The following is a 12,578-nucleotide window of genomic DNA, read 5'->3' on the forward strand; positions in this document are numbered from 1 at the left end:
AGGTCACAGGTGCACTATAGTAATTGGGGCTAGAATCAGACCCAGATTCCTTTCCCAGCACCATTCATGATTCCAGTTCCAGAAGATCCGTTGCCTTGGTCTGATTTCTGTGGGCATCAGGTGTGCACATGTGGTACACAGTGACAAGCAGGCAAAGTACACTCACAAAATCAACAGTGTAAAAAAACAAAACCTACTTCACAAGAGGCTCTAGAGAGAAGAGTGAAATGACAGTGGCAAATGCTGTCAGGCTGTTTGGAGAATGTTTCTTCTGTTTATTGGGAGATGCTGTCCAGATGGAAGGGATGTTCACGCCTCTAGCAAGTTAAGACCTGAAGCCATCCCTCGTCAAACTGGAGAAATGGCTGCTGCCCTGGCTCCCAGAAAAAGTCAGTCAAGCTTTTACATTTGTAAATATTTTCTTAATTAATTACATTTTAAAAATTGCATTTCCTGGGGCTGGAGAGATGGCTCAGTGGTTAAGAGCACTGTCTACTCTTCCAGAGGACCTGGGTTCAGTTCCCAGCACCCACATGACAGTTCACAACTATGTGTAATTCCAGTTCCAGGGGACCTGACACCCATGACAAAACACCAATGCACATGAAAATAAATGATTTTTTTAACATTGCATTTTCTATGACCATGCACGTATGATGTGTGTGATTACAGGTATGGAGGTTAGATGATAAGTGTGTGAAGTCAGTCCTCTGTAACTTTTAGGTGGGTTCCAGGGATCAAAGTCAGATCCTCAGGATTGTCCTGGCTGTCCTGGAACTTACTCTGTAGACCAGACTAGCCTCAAATTCACAGAGATCCACCTGCCTTTTACTCCTGAGTGGCAGGATTAAAGGTGTGAGCCACCACTGCGTGGCAATTTCCTCCAATACTTCACAAAAAAAAAAGATTTATCATTTTTACTTTATGTGCATGAATATTTTGTCTGTGTATATATGCACCTTGTACATTCAGTGCTCTTTGAGGCCAGATGGTGGCACTGGATCTGCTGGAACTGGACTTAGAAATGGTTGTGAGTGGTCATGTGGGTGCTGGGAACTGAACCAGGGTCCTCTGCTGCAAACGTGGAACCATCTCTATAGCCCTGAGAAATTGTTTTTAGATTTATTTACTTTATATGTATGAGTATCACTGGAATGTCTTTCCCATCTGGTCCCATAGCTGCCCTTCAGCCCCTAATAAACACACAGAGACTTATAATCATTATACATTGTTGGCTGATGGCTAGGGCTTCTTATTGGCTAGCTCTATCTTAATTATTAACCCATAACTACTAATCTATGTATTTCTACATGGCCTTATGTTACCAGAGAACGCCTGGTGTGTCCTATCTTCCCAGTCTGTACATGGCATCTCCTTGAGTTATTTCTCTCTGCCTACCTTTCCCAGAATTCTCCTCATCTCCTACCCAACCTATTTTCCTGCCTCTATTGGCCAAACAGTGTTTTATTAATCAACCAATAAGAGAAACATATATACAGGACACCCCCCCATCATATGAGTATTCTGCCAGCATGTATGTCAGTGTACCACATGCATGTGTCTGTCTGGTGCCCACCGAGGTCAGAAGAATTATAGGCTGACTTGCTCCAGCATGTGGGTGCTGGCAATGGCAATTGGTTCCTCTGCAAAGGGCACTGAGCCATTTCTCTCTTCTCTCCGGTCTATGAACTGAGGCCTGAAGTTGTCTTCTGACCTTGACACATGTGCACTGTGGAATGCATGCCCTTAACTAATAAATAGGTGTAAAAAGAAAGAAAAGGCAGGGCTGGAAAGAAGGTTCAGCAGTTACCAACACTGGCTGTTCTTCCAGGGGACCCCGGATCCACATGGCAGCTCACAACTGTCTGTAACTCCAAGATCTGACACCATCACATAGACAAGCATACAGGCAAAACACCAATACACATAAAATAAAAATAAATACATTTTTTAAAAAGACATGGGGCCACCTAGGGGTGTGTTGCTGTGTCACTGAGGACGGGGTACTGCCTCGGCCCTCAGAAGGGATTAAGGTAATTCTGTGTGACCCTGAATTGTTATTTTACAAGAAGTTGTTGTTAGGGTGTTCACCCCAAGTAAAGAGCCTCTGGACAGACTGTCAAAATGTTCTGAAGATTCTGGTAAGTCCAGGTTGATGGAGTAAATAAATATAAGCAGCATGCTTGCCTGCCCACCCGCCCACCCTCCTCCTCTCCCTTTCTTTCTTTCTTCTTCTCCTCCTTTCCACTTCCCCCTCCCTTATTTCCTTTGGTCTGACCATTTATTTATTTGTTACTCTTAAAGACTTATTTTTGACTGGACTAAGTAAGACCTAGCAGTAGACACTCTCAGTGAGGATAGCCTACACCTGTTTCTGGCATTTTCCTTGGCTTCTTTCATGCTCTTGGCCAAATGGTGAGCATATTCTTCTACAGCCTCCTCATTTTCTTAGTGCATTATTTCTTCAGAACAATGTGAAATAACAAGATGCTGAATCGTGGGAATGTTGGTCCTGGCCTTGTTATCTTCTTTGTTTAAGGGCTTTCTGAAAACATTTGGGGATATCATCTTCAGAGAGAGTGAAAAACATGTGGACTCTGCTAGATCTTTTCAGCTCTAACCACTGAGACACAGTATCTGTTGATCAAGAAATAGTCTTCTCTCTTTTGGGGGGCAGGAAGCTAGTTTCTTAGACAGAGTTTTTCTGTGTAGCCTGGCTGTCCTGGAACTCCCTGTAGACCAGGGACTCACAGAGATCCGCCTGTCTCTGTCTCTGCCTCCCAAGTGCTGGGATTAAAGTTGTGCTCCACCATCACCCAGGCAGTCTCTCTCTCTTTTTTTAAACAACCAATTTGAGAACATTAGTCAGATTGGAACCCAGTATGCATCTGCACTTCCTCTCTCCAGTTCCCCTTGGTCTGTAACAACAACCGCACTGTGCTGTGCTGTGGGTTAAGACAGTGGTGGTGTACACTTTTAATCCCAGCACTTGGGAGGCAGAGGCAGGCAGATCTCTGTGAGTTCAAGGCCAGGCTAGCCTGATCTACAGAGTGAGTGCCGGGGCAGGCTCCAAAGCAACAGAGAAACCCTGTCTCAAAAAAACCAAAAACCAAACAAACAAAAAGACATACATTTATTTATTTATTTAGGTTTTTCAAGACAGGGCTTCTCAGTATAATAGCTCTGGCCGTCCTGGAACTCCCTTTGTAGGTCAGGCTGGTCTCAAACTCACAGAGATCTCCCTGTTTCTGCCTCCTGAGCACTGGGATTAAAGGTGTACGCCACCACTGCCCAGCTAAAATGAGATGCTTCAGTGGAAAATTTTGTTTATCATCCTCACCACTAATTCAAATGCAAAACCGCAAAACCCCTTCCAGATTCACTGTGACCATCAGCAGCTACATCTAACCCCATAAGTTTCTCAAAGAAAGTACAAAGTTTGCCGGGGCAGTGGTGGTACACATCTTTTATCCCAGCACTGGGAAGTTCTCTGTGCATTCTAGGCAAGCATGGTCTACAGATCGAGTTCCAGGACAGACTGCAAAAAAGAGAAACCCTGTCTCAAATAAAAAAGAAAGAAAGAAAGAAAAGAAAAAAAGAGAAAGTTTGAAGTTTGCATTCATCATCTGTTTCAGTGAATTTCTGACAGTTCGTGCCTGGAAAGGAGATACTCAGCTTCATCCAAGCCTAGGAGATACCTCGAAAAAAAAAAAGAAAAAAGCCTGTATGAAGTAACTTTCAAGATCACAGGCCACACCACACCACTACACCACCCACTATGCACCTATTATTTTATATGGCTTGAGGTCCACAGCAGAATCAATGCAAACCTGTGTTCAGAGCGCCACCTAGTGTTAAAGACATAGAGGAGACTTTGGGCTCCGACTAAGAAGACAAACAAACAGTCTGGGAAAGCCAGTTTCTGGGAAGTCTGGGAAAGCCGGTTCTGTCAGACAGAACAGCTAAATGACCTTTTGTGGCAATGTGGAGTTATTCTAAGACTGGCTGTAGTGGCACATTCTGTAGTTATAGTACTCTGGAAGTAAAGGAGTTCAAGGACATCAACTACCTAGCAAGTTTGAGGCCAGGGGTCAGAGGACTACTACTAACGTTAGTGAAACCTTGTCTCAAAAAGCAAACTAAAGTACTAGAGATTGTTCAATCATTAAGAGTATGGTCTTTCAAAAGAACCAACTTTGAGTCCTAGCACCCCTGGGAAACTCAAAACTGCTTATAACCCCAGCTCCAGGGGATCTGATGGTCTATGGCTTATTTAGCACCTACACTCATGTGCACATTCTTACACACACACACACACACACACACACACACACACACGAAATGCACAGAGAACTGAGAGAATGAAGGTGGATGACATTCCTGGGATAGCCTTGGACCCCTGGGGCTGATCAGAGGGTTAAGGTTGGTAGAACAAGAAGAAAGACACCTACTTCTTTCTCACAACAAGGAGCCACAATTGCAGCCAAATCTGCACAGAACCAAAAGACCCCTAAGTTGTTTCATTCACACTGTTTTTGTATTTTCTGTACCTTCTGGATGATTAATCTATATTAATTAATATAGATTTTTGCCTTTGTCTTTCCCTGCCTGTGCTGGCTAGTTTTATGTCAACTTGACACAAGCTAGAGTCATTAGAGAGGAAGGAGCCTCAACTGAGAAAATACCTCCATAAGATTGGTCTGTAGGTATTTTCTTAGTGAATGATGGGGAAGCACCCAGCCCATTGTGGGTGGGGCCACCTCTGTGTTGTGGTTCTGGGTTCTATAAGACAGTAGGCTGCACAAGAACAAGCTAATAAGCAGCACCCCTCCATGGCCTCTGCATTAGTTCCTGCCTCGTTTGAGTTCTTATCCTGACTTCCTTCAATAATGGATTGTGATGTGGAAGTGTAAGCCAAATAAAATTTTTCCTCCCTCCCCCAAAAAAAGAAATAAAAAAATAAATATTTAAAAAAAGCAAAATAGAGCCGGGCTGTTGGTGGTGCATGCATGCCTTTAATCCCAGCATGTGAGAGGCAGAGGTAGCTCTCTCTGAGGTTGAGGCCAGCCTGGTCTATAAAGTGAGTTCCAGGACAGCCAGGGCTACACAGAGAAACCTTGTCTAGAAAAACAAAACAAAGTTTGTCTCTGTGTATACATGTGATGTCTTTGTGCCCGTGCAAGGACTTGTTCAGATTGGGAAGACAGAAACACCTCAGGCACCCTGCCCCAAGATTCTCTGCCTTATCCCTTTCACACAGGCTCTCTTGTTGAATCTGAAGCTAGGTTGGTAGGCAGGAAGCCCCATGGACCCTGCTGTCTCTAACCCCCACCCCACCCCAGTTCTCTGCCCATGCTCCACAGTGCTAGGATCCCAGACACATATGTGAAATCTGGGAATTTGAACTTAGGTCCTCATGCTGGTACAGCACAGTGCTCATACCCGCTAAGTCATCTCCTTAGCCTCATATACTGAAGTCTTGGTCTCAAACAGACTTCATTTGGGGAAATAGGGTCGTTAGTTAAGATGAGATCATAAAGGTGAAGAGTTTGTACTGGTAGTGTGCATCTGTACATCTCTAATCCCAGTGTAGTGGAGGCTGCAGCAGGAGCGGAGGGTGGCCAGTTTAAGCTAAAAAGCAAGATTTTGTCTAAAGTGAGACTGACATTGAACTCCTTATTCCTTTCCCTCCTAAATTTTATTTTACATATGTGTGTGCTTAAGATGCCTGCCTGAAGCCTGCAGAGGTCAACAGAAAACAGTGGATTCCCTGGACCTGGGTTAAAGACCCAGTTGTGGGCTGATATGTTTCTGCTGGGAACCCAGCTCCTCTGCAAGATCAGCCAATGTTCTTAACTCTGACCCATCTCTGTAGCCCACCTTTATTTTTTCGCCTCTAATTCCCAAGGGCTGGTATTGCATTATACTTGGCTAGCATGAAGATCAGACTGGTCTTAAACTCACCAAGATTCTCTTGTCTGTGTCTTGTCGTGTCCAACTCGGCAGTCTTTTTAGGTGCCAATGTTTTGTCTGCATGTTTTTATGTTTGTGCACCACGTCGGCGTTTGGTGGAAGTCAGAGGAGGGCATGGATTCTCTGGAAATTACAGCTAGTGAGCCACAATGTGGGTGCTGGGACTTGAATCCAGGTCCTTTGCAAGAGCAACAATTGCTCTAAACAGCCTTGCCAGGTCTCCAGCACTCTTGTAGTATTTCAAAGCAAGTCCCCTTGTAGTGTTTTAAAGTACCAGTTTCCCTGACATCTTGCAAAATGGCCATAATGTACAGTGGAGCAGCGCCACCGTAGCTTTAGAGCGTTTAGTTCCAGGACTACAATCTCCCAGATGGCACCACGGAACCTCTGGGTTGCGTGACCATAAAATGACCAATAGCTGAGGAGTTCGAGAAGATAGCGAGGTCCCTCAGTCTACCAGCACTGGAGCAGCAAGACTACTTATCCCATAAGCCATTGCGGGCTTGAGTCTCATCTTTTCCCGACTTGGCGAGGGCGGGGCGAATAAGGACTCCTTTTTCCCGGCAGGCGGTGCGGCCAGAGGAGGCGCGGGACTTCATTTCCCAGCAGGCTTCAGGCGGCGGGCGCCGCGGTGCCTTGTGTGGGATGTAAGCGCGGAGGTGGGCTCGGGGGACCGAGGCCAGGACTCTCCTTGGGATTTGTGGGAGGCTGGTTTGGGTTCGTCTTGTGGACAGGCTCCAGAGGGCCCGGTAGAGGTCATAGGGACCTGGAGGGGTGACCTTTGAGGGTCCTCACTGAGGTCTTTGGGACGCAGCCTCATCGGGGCTGGGGGTCCCGGGATTGTAGGGAACAAGAAGGCCCCACAGCCTTGGTTGAAGGGTCTCAGCGACCGAGCCTCCGCCCGTGAGCGCAAGACGAAGAGGCTGGCGAAGCAGAATTGTGGCGGAGGGTAGAGCCTTAGCTGAGCCTGGGAGGGGGCTCTCCCTCCGAGCCCGACCCTCCCTCCCTCGGCTCGCCCGCAGGCCACCGCCCGCCGCCATGGGGCTGAAGGCCGCCCAGAAGACGCTGTTTCCTCTGCGCTCTATCGACGACGTGGTGCGCCTGTTCGCTGCGGAGCTGGGCCGAGAGGAACCTGACCTAGTGCTCCTCTCTTTGGTCCTGGGCTTCGTGGAGCATTTCCTGGCTGTCAACCGTGTCATCCCCACCAACGTGCCCGAGCTCACTTTCCAGCCCAGCCCTGCACCTGACCCTCCCGGCGGCCTCACCTACTTCCCGGTGGCCGACCTGTCCATCATAGCTGCCCTCTATGCCCGATTCACCGCCCAGATCCGCGGCGCTGTCGACCTCTCCCTCTATCCTCGAGAAGGGGGCGTTTCCAGTCGCGAACTGGTAAAAAAGGTCTCCGATGTCATATGGAACAGCCTCAGCCGCTCCTACTTCAAGGACCGTGCCCACATCCAGTCCCTCTTCAGCTTCATCACAGGTTGGAGTCAGACAGGTGGTCAGGGGAGCAAACGAATGTTGGCTTACTTCTTCTAGTGTCTGAACAATATAGTTCACAGCCAATTTGAGACCTTGTATAGTGGGGGCAGGTATTGTTTTTCCTTTGCAGCTGTGGAAGTAGAATCCCGAAGAGGGCAAGTGATGTTCTAATGACAGAATGACAGGGCTGGGACTGGAACCTGATCATTTGGTTCCAGATCTTACCCTCTACTCCTTCAGCACCCCCAGCCCTGCCATTGATTAGCCACAGGAATCCGGCAGCCCAACACATGGGGAAAGAGGGTGGCAGCCGATTGGGAAAGTAGGACAAAGGGATGGATACATTTGAGAGAATTAAATGAGATGATACCTATGAAAATATTTTGAAAGTAAACACAGGCTTGAGCTCAAGAAGGCTAAGAACTTGCAAAGTGCTTCAGGTCCCGGTGCATGGTGTTGAGCGAGAATCTGAGGCCATTTCTGAGCTTAGCGAGGATTAGTCAGGGCATGGGCCCAGGGTGTGTGTGTGGGGGGTGGGGGATTCGTGGGACCATGGGTTTTTTTCTCCCTGTTACAGCCTAATAGATATATAGTAAGGCTTTGGGTTAAATCATTATGCTAGTAGAAGTACATGATGTAGAAAAGGGAGGGACAATTTCTGGCTGGATGGAGCTGGGACCCCCAAAGGTTTGCTGCTGGGGTTGGGTTAACAGGAGGGAGGGGTTGTGAACATAGAAGTATGATGGGAAGAAGCATGTAAGGCTTGGATACAGGCTTGGGAGGTGTTGGAGGGGCATGTCCCTTTTTCCAGGCCAGCGCTCTTATTACCACCCTCTTCTACAGGCACTAAACTGGACAGCTCGGGCGTGGCCTTCGCAGTAGTGGGGGCCTGCCAGGCCCTGGGTCTCCGAGATGTCCATCTGGCCCTGTCTGAGGATCATGCTTGGGTGGTGTTTGGGCCCAATGGGGAACAGACAGCTGAGGTCACCTGGCATGGCAAAGGCAATGAAGATCGCAGGGGCCAAACAGTCAATGCTGGTGTGGCTGAACGGGTATTGCATTTCCCCTCAATCTCACCCTTTTCTTACTCTGTTAGCCCAAGTCATCTGAGGGATTCTACTTCCCTGGCCATGCTCCTTATCACAACAACCATCTGTGTATTTGTATCAAGGGGGAAGGCAGGTTGAAGTTGCCATGCCCTAGAGCAGGCACAGGGTGGGACATCCTGAGATGTCTACTTTTGTGCCTTTCCAAGAGCTGGCTGTACCTGAAAGGATCATACATGCGTTGTGATCGCAAGATGGAGGTGGCGTTCATGGTGTGTGCCATCAACCCTTCCATTGATCTTCACACTGATTCCTTGGAGCTTCTGCAGCTGCAGCAGGTGAGGAGATTGCCTCTGCCCAGCCCCCACCCCCTTCCCTTCTATAAAATGGACTGGCTGTTCTCAGTGCTCAAGGGAGAGTGGAGTTGAGACATGAAGGGCTTTGCTTCATGAAAGGACTCTACTTGATAGGGCTCTCCCTTCTCACTCACACCTTTTTCCCTTTGGCTCTAGAAGCTGCTTTGGCTGCTGTATGACCTGGGACATCTGGAAAGGTCAGTAGAGGAATATGGTCAGACTAGACCTTGGGGGAGCCAGGGGACTGGGTGACAGGGGACTGCGCTTATTATGTGCTCCTAGGTACCCCATGGCACTAGGGAACTTGGCGGATCTGGAGGAGCTGGAGCCCACCCCTGGTCGGCCAGATCCACTCACGCTCTATCACAAGGTGAGGGCATCTCAGAAAATAGCAACTCCTTTCTTGAAATTGCAAGGAGATAGATGAAAAACGAACTTTGTGTGCTGGAGGGTATTTCCTGCCCTACTTTGTATCAGGCACATGTATAATGAGGGTAGTTGTATGTTTAAGAAGTGCCCTGAGTTCCCCAGCCTAGGCCTGGCAGGGCTTAGATTTGTCTCAAAAGCCCTCATTCTTCAGCTGCCCTTCACTATCCTGGCATGTGGAGAGATGTTAGGTTGCTCAATGTGGTAGGGGGTGATTGAGCTTGGAAGAGACCTGCCCTGGGCCCGAGTACTGCCCTGCCACTCCCTAGGCCTTGTTCTGTAGGGTCACCGCTCCTGTTGTCTGCCCTTGCCTTAGCAATCAGGCTTGTATATTCAGGCCTGAGATGGAGGTGTGAGTGAGTGGGGAGCACCAGGTAGATTGGAGCAGGGAGGACTCTTTGGGGTCCTCCTTTTGAAGCATATCAATTGATGAAGCATTTGTGCTAGCCCAGGCAGCTGGGGGTTGGTTCCCTCCCTGAGGTTCCTCTACTCCATTCTCCAGGGAATTGCCTCAGCCAAGACCTACTACCAGGATGAGCACATCTACCCTTACATGTACCTGGCTGGCTACCACTGTCGCAACCGCAATGTGCGCGAAGCCCTGCAGGCCTGGGCTGACACTGCCACTGTTATTCAAGAGTAAGGATTCTCCTGCCAGGGCCTCCAGCTTGTCCTTTCTATCACTTTCCAGTCACTGATGCAGGAGTGAGACCTTGTCTCAAGCCCTGTCCCCTCTCTGATCAGCCCCTACACAACCAAGCTACCATTACCCAGGAAATGAGGACCTCTGGTTAGAGCCCTAGGCCTTTTCTTCCCCCTTCTCTCTGTCCAATTTCTTCTGTTTTATAGTTAGTTGTGTTTTCTATGGTGCCACTGTCTCTGCCCCCACATCCCACTCCTTATCTTGGCTTTGAACTTATATGGTCACCATCATCTGGATGAACAAGGACCCCAACCTCTTACCTAGTCAGTGCAATGTACAATTGTGGGGGTCACTGTCAACCTAAATCCTACATGTTCTCACAGCTACAACTACTGCCGGGAGGATGAGGAGATCTACAAGGAATTCTTTGAAGTGGCCAATGATGTCATCCCTAATCTGCTGAAGGAGGCAGCCAGCCTGCTAGAAGCAGGCGAGGAGCGTCCAGGGGAGCAAGCCCAGGTGAAGGGCAGGACTCCATTGGTCTAACCTCCTTCCTGGGCATATTGGACTGCATGGACAGAACTGGGGATCCTCTGTTGCTGGGGCTGATGTCTTGGGCTTGGGTTTGAAAGGACTTGAGGGTGTTTTAGAGCTAAAGCCTTCAGGTAAATGGATTGATTGATGTCCATTGATGTCTTTCATGGCCAGGTTCTCACCTGGGTTAAGCTGTAGGTGAGAAAAGGTACACTCCCTCTCCCAGCATGCATACCAAAGGTTGACTTTGTAATAGGAAGGAGGTCCTGGTCTACAGTTGCCTTAACTGAAAGCAGAGCTTTGCCCAGATGGAGCCTGGCTGGACACTGTGTCTGACCTCTTCCCTATTCTGTCCAGGGCACCCAGAGTCAAGGTTCTGCCCTCCAAGACCCAGAGTGCTTTGCCCACCTGCTGCGATTTTATGATGGCATCTGCAAATGGGAGGAGGGCAGCCCCACACCAGTCCTGCATGTAGGCTGGGCCACTTTCCTTGTGCAGTCCCTAGGCCGCTTCGAGGGACAGGTGAGAGGGCCCTATGCAGGGGGACTGGGAACTACAGGTGGTGGCAGTAGCCACAGGGGAGTGAGACTATTACATATGCCTGTCTGAGTACAGAGACTTCTAGAAGGGGGGCCAGGGGCTGAGCTTGGAGCTACCACTGTTGATTCACAACCTTTTCCTTGGCTTGCACTCTTGCTCAGGTGCGGCAGAAGGTGCACATAATTAGTCGTGAAGCAGAGGCAGCAGAGGCTGAAGAGCCATGGGGGGATGAAGCCCAAGGAGGCCGGCGGCGTGGTCCTCGACGGGAGTCCAAACCCGAGGAACCACCCCCACCCAAGAAGCCTGCACTGGACAAGGGCCCGGGCTCTGGGCAAAGTGCAGGGTCAGGACCACCCCGGAAAACACCAGGGATTGTCCCAGGTACTGCCCGTGGCCCAGAAGTCAGCAGTGCTGCTCAGGCCCCAACACCTACAGCATCGCCACCACCAGAGGGTCCAGTACTCACTTTCCAGAGTGAGAAGATGAAAGGCATGAAGGAGCTACTGGTGGCCACCAAGATCAACTCGAGTGCCATCAAGCTACAACTCACTGCGCAGTCACAAGTGCAGATGAAGAAACAGAAAGTGTCCACACCCAGCGACTACACACTTTCTTTCCTTAAGCGGCAGCGCAAGGGCCTCTGAAACTGTTGGGGATTCCCTGAGCAGGCCCTAGGCCCTGCCCTCACTCCTAGCAGGCTTCACCCTAGTTCCCTAATTCAAGCCCAGACTCTGCCCACAGTCCTAGGGAACCCAGAGCTGTCCTGCAGTGACTGGGAACCTTCGGTTAGCTCCTATTGGCTGTGGCTCAGTTCTTAGAATTTAGGTTTCATCTCCCACCAGCCAGCCAATTGGAACCTCATTGTAGGTCTGTGTAACCAGTCTTTAAAGGTCCAACTTCCAAAATTCAGTGGACCATGATGGAAACCCTAGTCAAGCCTGAGCAGTTCAGCATTCCTCCCACTTGGGGGCTGAGGTTGACCTTAGCCCAGAAACAGATGCTACCTGGAAACCGGAGAACCAAGGATTCCAGTCCCTAGAGTTATATCCTTTGGGAATCCAGTCCCCCACCCCAAAGAACTTACGTATTGCTGCCTGAATTTGGGAATATTCACTTCCTCACCTCCCTAACCCTAGAGTCCAGGACACGAAGCTTCGACTCTTGTCTGTGAATACTGAGCCTCGCCCCCTTCCTGACCAAACTGGCCCCAGAACAGAGGAGGAACCTCTTCCAACCCTCTGGGAACCTCCCTGAGGTCCCGGGAGGAAATCTGCACGGGGTGGGGGAGGATCAGTCTCTTCCTGTTTTGTACATAGATTTATTTTTTAGTTCAAGGAAGATAAATACATTTTGTTAAAAAAAAAGAAAAAAAGACATGTCCGTGTTTCATCTGGGAAGTTGAATATGGGGCGGGGAGTGGACGTCCGCTTTACTCTGCCTTTGAATTTTGAACTACATGCTCTGCACCTGTAGCGCGAGAATCCGGGTGGGGAAGAACCTAAGCTCCGCCCCTAACTAGGGGACTTCCCCGCGCAGCCAGGGCGCCTCCTCCTGGCCAGGCGCGCGGAGGGGCATCCC

General features: G+C 49.2%; 1 protein-coding gene across 2 annotated transcripts; it reads left to right on the forward strand.

Annotated features, from left to right (window-relative positions):
* Window positions 1-6,495: 6,495 nt before the first annotated feature.
* Men1 (menin 1) lies at window positions 6,496-12,366 on the forward strand. 2 transcript variants are annotated; one of them, XM_051193745.1, is made up of 10 exons: window positions 6,496-6,620; window positions 6,996-7,456; window positions 8,299-8,507; window positions 8,711-8,839; window positions 9,014-9,054; window positions 9,140-9,227; window positions 9,786-9,922; window positions 10,310-10,445; window positions 10,818-10,982; window positions 11,162-12,366. In XM_051193745.1, coding segments are annotated over exons 1-10 (1,851 nt in total). In that variant the 5' UTR covers window positions 6,496-6,618; the 3' UTR covers window positions 11,645-12,366. The 2 variants fall into 2 exon arrangements, with proteins under 2 accessions (XP_051049702.1, XP_051049703.1); XM_051193746.1 differs by having other exon boundaries at window positions 6,505-6,632.
* Window positions 12,367-12,578: the final 212 nt, after the last annotated feature.

Source organism: Phodopus roborovskii, unplaced genomic scaffold (assembly GCF_943737965.1).
Source record: "Phodopus roborovskii unplaced genomic scaffold, PHOROB, whole genome shotgun sequence".
Classification (NCBI taxonomy): domain Eukaryota; kingdom Metazoa; phylum Chordata; class Mammalia; order Rodentia; family Cricetidae; genus Phodopus; species Phodopus roborovskii.

Excerpts from the sequence above, each read along its gene's own strand:
- Men1 (XM_051193745.1), top strand. Across the intron at positions 9,228-9,785 it reads CACTCACGCTCTATCACAAG|GGAATTGCCTCAGCCAAGAC; the intron begins GTGAGGGCATCT and ends TCCATTCTCCAG. Across the intron at positions 10,983-11,161 it reads TAGGCCGCTTCGAGGGACAG|GTGCGGCAGAAGGTGCACAT; the intron begins GTGAGAGGGCCC and ends ACTCTTGCTCAG.